Source organism: Bombina bombina, chromosome 3 (genome assembly GCF_027579735.1).
Source record: "Bombina bombina isolate aBomBom1 chromosome 3, aBomBom1.pri, whole genome shotgun sequence".
Classification (NCBI taxonomy): Eukaryota; Metazoa; Chordata; class Amphibia; order Anura; family Bombinatoridae; genus Bombina; species Bombina bombina.
The window spans coordinates 660,448,806-660,461,668 of NC_069501.1; the positions used below are offsets into that span (position 1 = coordinate 660,448,806).

Here is a 12,863-nt window from a genome sequence, read left to right on the forward strand (position 1 = left end):
AGGTTTTGCAAGCCGTGGTGCCTTCCATTTAGGTGACCTGATTTGCTCCCTCCCTTCATCCGTGTCCTAAAGCTTTGGTATTGGTTCCCACAAGTAAGGATGACGCCGTGGACCGGACACACCAATGTTGGAGAAAACAGAATTTATGCTTACCTGATAAATTACTTTCTCCAACGGTGTGTCCGGTCCACGGCCCGCCCTGGTTTTTTAATCAGGTCTGATGAATTATTTTCTCTAACTACAGTCACCACGGTATCATATGGTTTGTCCTATATATATTTCCTCCTGTCCGTCGGTCGAATGACTGGGGTGGGCGGAGCCTAGGAGGGATCATGTGACCAGCTTTGCTGGGACTCTTTGCCATTTCCTGTTGGGGAAGAGAATATCCCACAAGTAAGGATGACGCCGTGGACCGGACACACCGTTGGAGAAAGTAATTTATCAGGTAAGCATAAATGCTGTTATATAGCTAGAGAAAGATATTTCCGAAAGAGGATGTTATGACTTACAGCTGAAATATCAGATGTAGAAAACACCCTAATACTTAACAAAAAATATATATAATACATTCATCTAGGGTGGTTTAGATAGATACATGTATTACGGGCACTTTTTAGACCTAGCCTGAAAGGTGAGACACACTTTTACAAATTATACCAAGCCTTTCATTATAAGTAGAGCATAACACTATGCTATACTTGTACATAAAAAATTATAAATTAAATATATACATAAGCTGATTACATAAAATAAATACATTGGAGATATGTATTTGCAGACAAGCATAAAAATAAAATAAAAATATGTATTTATAATAAGTAAACATATGGATAAACATATTAACCATACTTGATTAAAGATCCAAATAAAAATAAATTAAATTATAGAAATATGTAGAAGAATATATATAGCTGTATGGCCTAATGCTTGCAATGTGTATATTCATACTTTCTGAAGTGATAGAGCATTTGATGGTGCTTATATGAAAGGAGAGTATAATAAACCTAAGTGTAATGTGAACTGCTTCCCATGGGGAGGGTTCAAGTAATAGAATAAAAAAATTAGAAGACTGCCTCTATGCTGATGGTCAATTGCATATAGGTGTTTTTTGTACTTCTATTGAGTATTACATAAGATGTGCCACTTCAAAGTCTGCATTTAGACCCTTAGGGTACAGACAGTCTAGTTTGAAGATCCATTTATATTCATTTAATAGAAGAATTTTGTCAAAGTCTCCTCTCCAATTTTTTTGTACTTTTTGTAACCCTGTATATTTGAGAGCCTTAATATCACTATTGTGTTTATCTCGGAAATTTTATATAAAGGTACTTCATCTTTATTGCCTTCTATCTTTAGAATATGTTCTCTGATTCGATCTCTTAACGGCCTGCAGGTCTGACCCACATAATGCAGGTCACAGGAACATTCTAGTAGGTAAATAATACCTTTGTCCTTACAGTGGATCATCTGCTGGATTTTCAACTTTTCTTTTTATGACATATGTACGTTTTGTCCTGGTACCATGATAATATGCTTTGCATGTATGGCAAGGGAAAAAACCTTTAAGGTTGGTGCCTTGTATGCCTCTCACTGTGTCAGGTTTTTTTGTCCTACTTACACTGGGGGCTAGAATGGTTTTCAAGTTTTGTGTCTTTTTATATATGAAATGTGGTCTTTCGCTGAGTGTTTCACCAATGACATTGTCTTCTTTAAACACGTTCCAGTGTCTTCTAATGATCCTTTTAATTCTGTATTCATTCTGACTATATTCAGTAATAAATGGAATGGCCATAGTGCCTGAGTCTGGCTGTTTGGCTTTGATGTTCTAGTTGAGGAGGTTATTTAAATAAATTTTGTCTACTTCCTCTACTGTTATTTTGATCTTGTCCATATTGTAACCTCTTTCCTCAAACCTCTTTAATAAAATCTGGGACTGTTTCAACCATTCTTCTTTTTGGGAGCAGTTTTTCCTTACCCTCATCAGCTGACCCTTTGGTATGTTTTCAATCCAATTCTGATGATGGCAGCTGTGCAGTCGACCGGCTTGAAATAGGTAGATGTGTTAATTGTTCCTTTGGAGGAATCTATACTCAAATCCAGGAAATTGACCTGGTGTTTAGAATATTGATATGTGAATTGTAGGTTGTAGATGTTGTTGTTCATCACTTTAAAGGGTATGTTCAAGATTTTCAATACTCCCTTTCCATATCATTAGGATATCGTCTATGTACCTGCGATAGGTACAATTTTTTATTTTTTTTTGCACCTTCTGTAGACCTTTCTTAAGCACGTGCTTTTGCTTATAATTGAATATAACAGTTATAATTGAATATAACTGATATAATTTGCGCATCCTGTAACTGCACATGGTCAGACATATTGCCAGGTACTGTATGCTTGTTCTATATAAAGTTACACTTGCATATATAATACATTTCTATGCCGCACTTAAGCCACTCTTCTTTGCACTTTGTATATTGATGTAGACTTTTCCTTTTAGGAAACTTTTGGCTTCTCTGGGATTTTGATACTAGCGATTTTATGGTTGCAATGGTTGTTGCTTCCGGCGGAAGTCACAAAAAAAAAAATGTTCAGAGACCATGTTTAAGCCTGTTGTTTGTTTGTTTAGTCTAGTCCTGTTAGGGTTTAGAACTTTGTTAGCCCTTGAACAGTTCGGTTGTACCCTGGTCAGCAGGCTGGTCCTGGTTGGGTACTAGTTCACTCTATTCTTTTGAGGTTATATCAGACATTTTGTATCCTTGACAACAGGCTGGTCCTGTTTGGGTACTAAGTCTGCTTACCTCTTGTTACAAGGTTGTTTTTCTTGTTTCTACAAGTTATAGGAGGCCCTTCTATCCTAGATATCAGGCTGGTCCTACGTTAGTTCATCTTGGTGGGGCGTCTGATGTTGGTCGTACTCGATACCAAGTGTTTTGTCCCTGCATAGCTTACGTGTTTTGCTGGGATTACGAAGTCTGCTATGGCAGTATGTTTGTAGTTCTGGAGGTCCTTGGACAGGAGCTAGAGTTCTGCCTTCTGAGGAGGGAGGATCAGATGACTGAATGGAGATCTCCAGTACCTGGTGTAGGTGGCCATTATTCCCCCCCTATTGGTACTCCTTGTGGATTGGATTGTCCAATTTTCAGATCTCTTTCGCCAGTGTTTCTCTCCTCTTCTTTGAGGATTGCTATACTTCTCACTACCCCTTGCCCTTTTGGGGTAGGACTTTCTGTCATCTGGTTGCGGAGACAAGGTTCTTGTCCTTTCAGTATCCCCTTTTTGAGCCTATATACTTGGGGATCTGGGGGATTATTATGCAGTCTCTCTTACCGTCAACCGATAGGAGTTTTAGGATGCTAGTTAAATTTGTTTATTCCTTGAGCTGTAGGTTTTCTGAGGGTTGATCCAGACTGGATCTTTAGAGACTGTCATATTCTCTCAATCTTGGGGTTCTGATCTCTTTTGGGTCCTTCTTTTGTCTTCAGACTTTGTGGGTGTTATCTTAGAGGCCTTTTGTGGCTGAGTGGGCAGCCACTGGAATACTTCAAGAGAGATCAGAGTTCAAGGACCCATGCAGGATCCCAGCATGCATCAACTTTGGTGCAAATTTAATTTCCAGGTAACTTTGTGGTTGTTCCGCAAGGTTTTGGTCTTGATCCGGCACCTGGTTTGGGGGTCCAGTTTTTTAAATAAGTTCTCGTCTTTGACTTGGCATTTTGGTTACTCTTTTTCAAGATTTTCATAGTCTTGGATCTGTCCGGCGTTCAGTAGCAGGATTGTTTTCCCGGTCCTGGGGAAATCTCCTTGTTCCTACTGGGGCGTTTCTTTTTATCTCTTACAAGAGATGGAGGAAGTTTTTCCTGGGAATTTCTTTATTGGAATATACTGGGTTTCTTCGTTTATTTTACTATTTGGAAGGATCTAGTCTACTGTGCCTATACAGTTGGCTCCTCCTGAGGTAGTTTTCCTCATCTGACTCTAAGAGTTCAGTGGGTCGAGGGTTTCTCTTGTCTGCAGTATACCATCCCTTCGGATTTCTTAGGGGTAATGAGGATAGGTATCCTGGATCCCGAGGTAGTCTCTCTGGGCGTCAGTGCCTCCTTTCTGCTTCCTTTCCTTAAGAACTCATGGTTGGGGATTCATTATCTGATCTCTGGGCCTTGTCGATGCTGGGATTCTTTAATCTCTCTTGTCCTTGGGACATTGTCAGTCGCTTCTGTGATAGGACTGTTCGATCGGAGTAGGGGTCAGGAATTATGACTGCTCGTTTTGGGCATCGAACACGTACCTTCTCTCCCGAAGGATCCTTACTTAGGTTGGGAGGCCTTGCAGTTGGTTCAGGAACATTCCCTTAGCGGGTAGTTGGTTCTTCCTTATTGGTCATGGTGTTGTCCTCCATTACCCTGTTTTCTTGTAGGGGGGGAGTTGGTCCGCACTGATTTCTGAGTTTTTTCTCTTGCTCCTTTCCAGGTTTGTCCTGGTGCAAGTTTGCTAGCTAATCAGTTGGTTAGTTACTATGGTTTGACGTTTAGTCTGACGGCCTATCCGAGGGAAGCCTGTGGCTTTCGTTTGCGGCGTAAACGGATGTTACTATTCTGTCCCTGTTCTGCTTCCGGGGTTTTTTCTGACCTACGGGTGTTCAGTTTTTCTGTGCTAGTTAGCTAGTCTATGGTACGGTAGTCTTGTTCTACCTTTTGTCCTTTTGACCTTCTGGGACTTTGGTTCCGGTTAAGACTTTACATTGGTTCCTTTTGGATCCATGTAGGAGGTGGTTTGGAACTTTTCCTTTCTTTGCTCCCTTCCATCGGTAGTGTATTTTCTACGGGACTTTTTCCACCTTGCAGCCTGGTAGCCGCTCTTTTTCGAGTTATGCTAGGGACTTATATCTCTGTTTTGTCCTTGAATCTTCGGGGATTGTTTCTGGAGGTTCTTTTGGACCTTCTTATCTGCATCTTCCCTTCTTTCAGTTAGGGAGAATGTGGTGTAGGAGTTTGTTTGTGTTTCCCTTGCCACTGTTATTTGTGTGCTTCTAGAGAGTGGGACTTTTGTCTCCTCAGAGGTTTTTGTGCTCAGTGGAGTCCAGAATTTAGAGTGACCTCTAACTGGGATCGTTATGGTTCTAATTGATCGGCAGTTACCTTGTCCTCTTGCCATATTTTTGTTCTTCCTGCTTCTGTTGAAGTAGTTTTTTAACGGGAATCCGGGTTATGTCAGGCTGTGGTGCCATTAGAATGGGCCGCCTTTTTGTTCCCGCCCGTTTTGCATTCAGTGTCCTCTATAAGCTTGGGTATTGATTTCCCAAAAGTAATAGATGCAGCTGTGGACTTAAATTATGCTTCCCTGATAATTTTATTTTCTTCTGTATGGGGAGAGTCCACAGCTTTTTTTTCTGTGGGCGGCCTTTAATTCTTTTTTTATTCGTTCTTCTGGCACCTTTTTACACCCTGATATTTCTCCTACTGTTCCTTCTTCCCTTGGCAGAATGACTGGGGGATGAAGGAAGTGGGGGAGGTATTTTAGCCTTTGGCTGGGGTATATTAGCCTCCTCCTGGTGGCCAGGTTCTGTATTTCCCAAAACTAATGAATGCAGCTGTGGACTCTCCCCGTACAGAAGAAAAGAAAATTATCAGGTAAGCATAATTTAAGTTTTTATACCCAAGGTAGTTAGTACTTGCAACATTTACCGGGATATTGTGGTTCCTTCACTTTGTCTCAATGCGTCATCCTCCAAAGAGAGAATGTTGCATAATTTGGATGTGGTCACAGCAGAGGCTTTTTTTCGGAGAAGGGTTCTATAAGCGGTGGTGCCTAGTAATTAATTAGGATTGCTTTCCCTCCCAAACATTCATGAATTCTACAGCTTGGGTATTGTTTTCCCATAGGTTGAGAATGTTCTCGTTAACTCTCACTGCCAATAGAAGGAAATTAAAATTTTTGCTTACCTGATAAATTAATTTCATTCTTGGCAGTGAGAGTGCATGACCCAGCCTGGTTGCTGTATGTGTAGTGGCAGCAGTCATTTTTTTGCACCTCTTGTACCCCTTCTATCCCTCTTCACTTTTCCTTATCCTCGGCTTGAGCTACTAAGAGGGTAGGGGAGGTGGGGGAGATATTTATATCTTTGTTTGCGGTGTCTTTGCCTCCTCTTGGTGGCCAGGTAGAGTAATTCCCATAGGTTAAAAATGTTCTCGTGGACTCTCACTGCCAAGAAGGAAATTCATTTATCAGGTAAGCATAAATTTTATTATTAAAACGGTAGCAATTATTGTTTTACTAAATGATTACATTATAGTTATTGTATGAAGCACAATAATGTTCTACATCATTTTTTCTGCTTCTTCAGTTTGTGTTTATGTGAACAAGCATGGAAACGCTGGTCCTCATCTTGACAAGAAGAAAGTATTACAGCTTCCAGATCACTTTGGGCCTGGTCCCGTCAATGTGGTACTACAGCAAGCAGTGCAGGCCTGCATTAATTGTGCCTACCAGAGTAAAATAGTATTTAGCTTCCTAAAGTCAGGACACCAAGGAGGGGAAGTAATAACTGGTATGTCTTTCCATGTGTGCATTTCATAAACATAACTAAGGCTTTAATCCACTCTCTTATTGTTTTCCGCCTTGACTATTGCAACTCCATCCTCTCCGGACTCTCTAGCTGCTGTCTATCTTCCTTACACGTAGCTTCTTATCTGCCAATCCCTTCACTGGCTTCCTCTAACCTCAATAATAAAACGCAAAAACCTGACTGTGACATTCAAGGCCCTAAATAGCACTGCTCCCCCTATATCTCCAACCTTGTCTCCAGATACTCTCACTCCTGTTCCCTTCGCTCTGCTCACAACCTCCTCTCCTCCTCTCTTATTACCTTGTCAAATTCACATCTACAAGACTTCTCCAGATTAGTCACTATCTTGTGGACCTCTCTAGCTCGCTCCACAACACACTCCCCTAGTTTTCAAACTTTTAAGTGCTCCTTAAAGACGCTACTGTTCACCGATGCATACAAAATACACTAACATTTTACTTTCTTAGTTCCTCTCCTCCTATTGTCATCCTTATTAACTCCTTTAGTTTGTAAACCTACTAGCCCAGCTGATTTGTAGGTCACCTTCATGAGAGCTGATTTACAACAGTGCGACTCTTAGCAGGGCCGTCTAACTCTTTGTCTCCCATAATTGTCACCTTGCATATTAGGCCCATGTTTATAGTGCTGCAGAATCTGTTGGTGCTCTGCAAATAACTGATAGTAATAACCACTGGTAGTCTTAATTGAGGAATATACTTAAATGTCATAGTTTATAAATGTATAGTGAAGATCTGCATACAAACAAACAAACATTTTTAAAGCATTTCAATCCACCATGTTTTTTGCAGCATTTGCTTTGTTTTGCAGTCTATGGATTTACCCATTGACAAGCCTTTCAAGTATGTTTATTTTCTCTCCTTTGTTATGACAAATTGGTCAGCCCCTGCTATCATCAAGCAATTACTGCCTAGCAGGGTTCTAAATCCTGTAGGATACAGTCTAGCCTTTCTGGGGTAGTAGATAAAAAAGCATTTCAAAGGTTATATTACACAATAGTGAGCACATAAATAATAACAGTCCATTATGAAATTATTTGTATTATGCATAGTTACATATTTTATTGGAAAATTCAATGTGCAGTTTATTGTAATTTTAAATTAGTCAATGTTTCTTTGGTATCTTGTAATCATCTTCAGAACTGGTTGTTGGTATCCGAATTAGCAGTTGTTTTTTTTACTATTTGAATAATTGTTTACTTCTTTACTTATTGACAGCTTCTTTTGAGGGTGAGAAACATTCTGTTCACCTGCCACCAGTGAATAGCGCATCCTTTGTTTTACGTTTTTTGGAGAAGCTCTGCCACAGTCTGCAATGTGATAATCTTTTCAGCAGCCAGCCTTTCAGCCCTTACATTGGGGGAGCACATAGTCCCACAGACTATGACAGGAACAAGTCTAGTAAGTCTTTTTCTGTGTTGTTCATTGATGTTGCTAAAAATATGAGTCAGGATTTTATAGCAAATAATCTTCTGGCACTGTTTCTAACTCAGTGGCAGCTGTTGAATTTGTAGATTGGTGGGGCTGCTTGGCAACTCCATAATTTCTCCCCTTTACAGAGAAGATATGTACAGTATATACAGTGGGGAAAAAAGTATTTAGTCTTCCATCAATTGTGCAAGTTCTCCCACTTAAGAAGATGAGAGAGGCCTGTAATTTTCATCATAGGTATACCTCAACTATGAGAGACAAAATGTGGAAACAAATCCAGACAATCACATTGTCTGATTTGGAAATAATTTATTTGCAAATTATGGTGGAAAATAAGTATTTGGTCAATATCAAAAGTTCATCTCAATACTTTGTTATATATCCTTTGTTGGCAATGACAGAGGTCAAACGTTTTCTGTAAGTCTTCACAAGGTTGTCACACACTGTTGCTGGTATGTTGGCCCATTCCTGCATGCAGATCTCCTCTAAAGCAGTGATGTTTTGGGGCTGTCGCTGGGCAACACGGACTTTCAACTCCCTCCAAAGGTTTTCTATGGGGTTGAGATCTGGAGACTGGCTAGGCCACTCTAGGACCTTGAAATGCTTCTTACGAAGCCACTCCTTCGTTGCCCGAACGGTGTGTTTGGGATCATTGTCATGCTGAAAGACCAGCCACATTTCATCTTCAATGCCCTTGCTGATGGAAGGAGGTTTGCACTCAAAATCTCACGATACATGGCCCCATTCATTCTTTCATGTACACGGATCAGTCGTCCTGTTCCCTTTGCAGAGAAACAGCCCCAAAGCATGATGTTGCCACCCACATGCTTCACAGTAGGTATGGTGTTCTCTCTCCTCCAAACACGACAAGTTGTGTTTCTACCAAACAGTTCTACTTTGGTTTCATCTGACCATATGATATTCTCCCAATCCACTTCTGGATCATCCAAATGCTCTCTAGCATACTTCAGACGGGCCCGGCCATGTACTGGCTTAAGCAGGGGGACACGTCTGGCACTGCAGGATCTGAGTCCCTGGCAGCGTAGTGTGTTACTGATGGTAGCCTTTATGTTGCCCCAGCTCTCTGCAGGTCATTCACTAGGTGCCCCTGTGTGGTTCTGGGATGTTTGCTCACCGTTCTTGTGATCATTTTGACCCCACTGGGTGAGATCTTGCGTGGAGCCCCAGATCGAGGGAGATTATCAGTGGTCTTGTATGTCTTCCATTTTCTGATTATTGCTCCCACAGTTGATTTCTTCACACCAAGCTGCTTGCCTATTGCAGTCTTCCCAGCCTGGTGCAGGTCTACAATTTTGTTTCTGGTGTTCTTCGACAGCTCTTTGGTCTTCACCATAGTGGAGTTTGGAGTGTGACTGTTTGAGGTTGTGGACAGGTGTCTTTTATACTGATAACAAGTTCAAACAGGTGCCATTAATACAGGTAATGAGTGGAGGACAGAGGAGCCTCTTAAAGAAGAAGATACAGGTCTGTGAGAGCCAGAAATATTGCTTGTTTGAAGGTGACCAAATACTTATTTTCCACCATAATTTGCAAATAAATTCTTTCCAAATCAGACAATGTGATTGTCTGGATTTATTTCCACATTTTGTCTCTCATAGTTGAGGTATACCTATGATGAAAATTATAGGCCTCTCTCATCTTCTTAAGTGGGAGAACTTGCACAATTGGTGGCTGACTAAATACTTTTTTCCCCCACTGTGTATATATATATATATATATCACAATCCAAATTACAGTGTTGCCCTCCTGAGGTCGTCTGCCTGGGTGCAAGAATATGATAAATACTCCTCCTAATAAATGCACTCACTAACTCACAAAGCTTGTTTTTCGGGGAGAAGTGGCTGATGAAGGGGAACTTCTCCCCGTTCCAATAAAAAACAAGCTTTGTTCACTTCAAAAAAGTCCTGTGAGTGCATTTATTAGGAGTATATATATATATATATATATATATATATATATATATATATATTGTTCTTGTTCTCAAACAATATTTTTGTGCTGAGGCATTAAAGCATAAGAGCATGTACACTTAAAGAATATTTCTCCAACATAGGTGTGTCCGGTCCACGGCGTCATCCTTACTTGTGGGATATTCTCTTCCCCAACAGGAAATGGCAAAGAGCCCAGCAAAGCTGGTCACATGATCCCTCCTAGGCTCCGCCTACCCCAGTCATTCTCTTTGCCGTTGTACAGGCAACATCTCCACGGAGATGGCTTAGAGTTTTTTAGTGTTTAACTGTAGTTTTTATTATTCAATCAAGAGTTTGTTATTTTGAAATAGTGCTGGTATGTACTATTTACTCAGAAACAGAAAAGAGATGAAGATTTCTGTTTGTATGAGGAAAATGATTTTAGCAACCGTAACTAAAATCCATGGCTGTTCCACACAGGACTGTTGAGAGCAATTAACTTCAGTTGGGGGAACAGTGTGCAGTCTCTTGCTGCTTGAGGTATGACACATTCTAACAAGACGATGTAATGCTGGAAGCTGTCATTTTCCCTATGGGATCCGGTAAGCCATGTTTATTACGATCGTAAATAAGGGCTTCACAAGGGCTTATTAAGACTGTAGACTTTTCTGGGCTAAATCGATTCATTATTAACACATATTTAGCCTTGAGGAATCATTTTATCTGGGTATTTTGATATAATAATATCGGCAGGCACTGTATTAGACACCTTATTTCTTAGGGGCTTTCCCAAAGCATAAGCAGAGCCTCATTTTCGCGCCGGTGTGGCGCACTTGTTTTTGAGAGGCATGGCATGCAGTCGCATGTGAGAGGAGCTCTGATACTTAGAAAAGTCTTTCTGAAGGCGTCATTTGGTATCGTATTCCCCTTTGGGTTTGGTTGGGTCTCAGCAAAGCAGATACCAGGGACTGTAAAGGGGTTAAAGTTTTAAAACGGCTCCGGTTCTGTTATTTTAAGGGTTAAAGCTTCCAAATTTGGGGTGCAATACTTTTAAGGCTTTAAGACACTGTGGTGAAAATTTGGTGAATTTTGAACAATTCCTTCATGTTTTTTCGCAATTGCAGTAATAAAGTATTATCTTGGAAAGTTTTGTTTTTGGTTGCAATTTCTTCTGCTAGAAGAGTTTCAGAATTATCTGCTCTGCAGTGTTCTCCTCCTTATCTGGTGTTCCATGCAGATAAGGTGGTTTTGCGTACTAAACCTGGTTTTCTTCCGAAAGTTGTTTCTAACAAAAACATTAACCAGGAGATTATCGTACCTTCTCTGTGTCCGAAACCAGTTTCAAAGAAGGAACGTTTGTTGCACAATTTGGATGTTGTTCGCGCTCTAAAATTCTATTTAGATGCTACAAAGGATTTTAGACAAACATCTTCCTTGTTTGTTGTTTATTCCGGTAAAAGGAGAGGTCAAAAAGCAACTTCTACCTCTCTCTCTTTTTGGATTAAAAGCATCATCAGATTGGCTTACGAGACTGCCGGACGGCAGCCTCCCGAAAGAATCACAGCTCATTCCACTAGGGCTGTGGCTTCCACATGGGCCTTCAAGAACGAGGCTTCTGTTGATCAGATATGTAGGGCAGCGACTTGGTCTTCACTGCACACTTTTACCAAATTTTACAAGTTTGATACTTTTGCTTCTTCTGAGGCTGTTTTTGGGAGAAAGGTTTTGCAAGCCGTGGTGCCTTCCATTTAGGTGACCTGATTTGCTCCCTCCCTTCATCCGTGTCCTAAAGCTTTGGTATTGGTTCCCACAAGTAAGGATGACGCCGTGGACCGGACACACCTATGTTGGAGAAAACAGAATTTATGTTTACCTGATAAATTACTTTCTCCAACGGTGTGTCCGGTCCACGGCCCGCCCTGGTTTTTTTTTAATCAGGTCTGATATTTTATTTTCTTTAACTACAGTCACCACGGTACCATATGATTTCTCCTATGCAAATATTCCTCCTTAACGTCGGTCGAATGACTGGGGTAGGCGGAGCCTAGGAGGGATCATGTGACCAGCTTTGCTGGGCTCTTTGCCATTTCCTGTTGGGGAAGAGAATATCCCACAAGTAAGGATGACGCCGTGGACCGGACACACCGTTGGAGAAAGTAATTTATCAGGTAAACATAAATTCTGTTTTTTTATATTTTAGAATATTAATGGCATGTAATAGTGATTAACCACAATTATGTTATATTTCACACACTAATCTGCACTTCACTCACACATAGTAAAGTAAAGTAAAACCAAGCTTAAAGGGACATGAAACCCCCAAAAATTATTTCATGATTTAGAAAGAGCTTTCAATTTTAAACAGCTTTCTAATTTACTTCTATTATCTAATTTGCTTCATTTGCTTTATATCCTTTGCTGAAAAGCATATCTAGATAGGCTCAGTTGCTGCTGATTGGTGGCTGCACATAAATGTCTTGTGTGATTGGCTCACCCATGTTCATTGCTATTTCTTTAACATAGGATAGCTAATAAATGAAGCAAATTACGTAATAGAAGTATATTGGAAAGTTGTTTAAGATTGTTTTCTCTACCTTAATCATAAAAGAAACATGTTGGGTTTAGTGTTCCTTTAATGCAATTGGAAATGAAGAATGCATACTGCATAGGACTTAAATCCAGGGCGGTTGTCCTTACTGCTCTGCTACTCTGGACACAGACTATTTCATACAGGCTGCAGGTTTTTACATTGGTGTTTAAACAGACTAACAAAATTAACAAATGAGGTCTGCAGCATGTAAGTATTGCAAGCAGTTTTGACTTTATTTATAAAATATATAACATATATTTTCAGTATATGTGAAACATGATTTCTGAGGGGCACAGCATTGCTTCTTTCCTTCATTACTTGTGGGAATA

At 40.4% G+C, this 12,863-nt stretch overlaps 1 protein-coding gene across 1 annotated transcript in view; it reads left to right on the top strand.

The window, feature by feature from the left end:
• Window positions 1-12,863, top strand: part of SCML2 (Scm polycomb group protein like 2) — a 787,256-nt gene that overhangs the window by 616,114 nt on the left and 158,279 nt on the right. Inside the window, exons 9-10 of the mRNA XM_053707393.1 lie at window positions 6,344-6,547; window positions 7,801-7,983. Coding sequence (XP_053563368.1) covers window positions 6,344-6,547; window positions 7,801-7,983 — 387 coding nt within the window. The remainder of the gene's footprint in view (window positions 1-6,343; window positions 6,548-7,800; window positions 7,984-12,863) is intronic.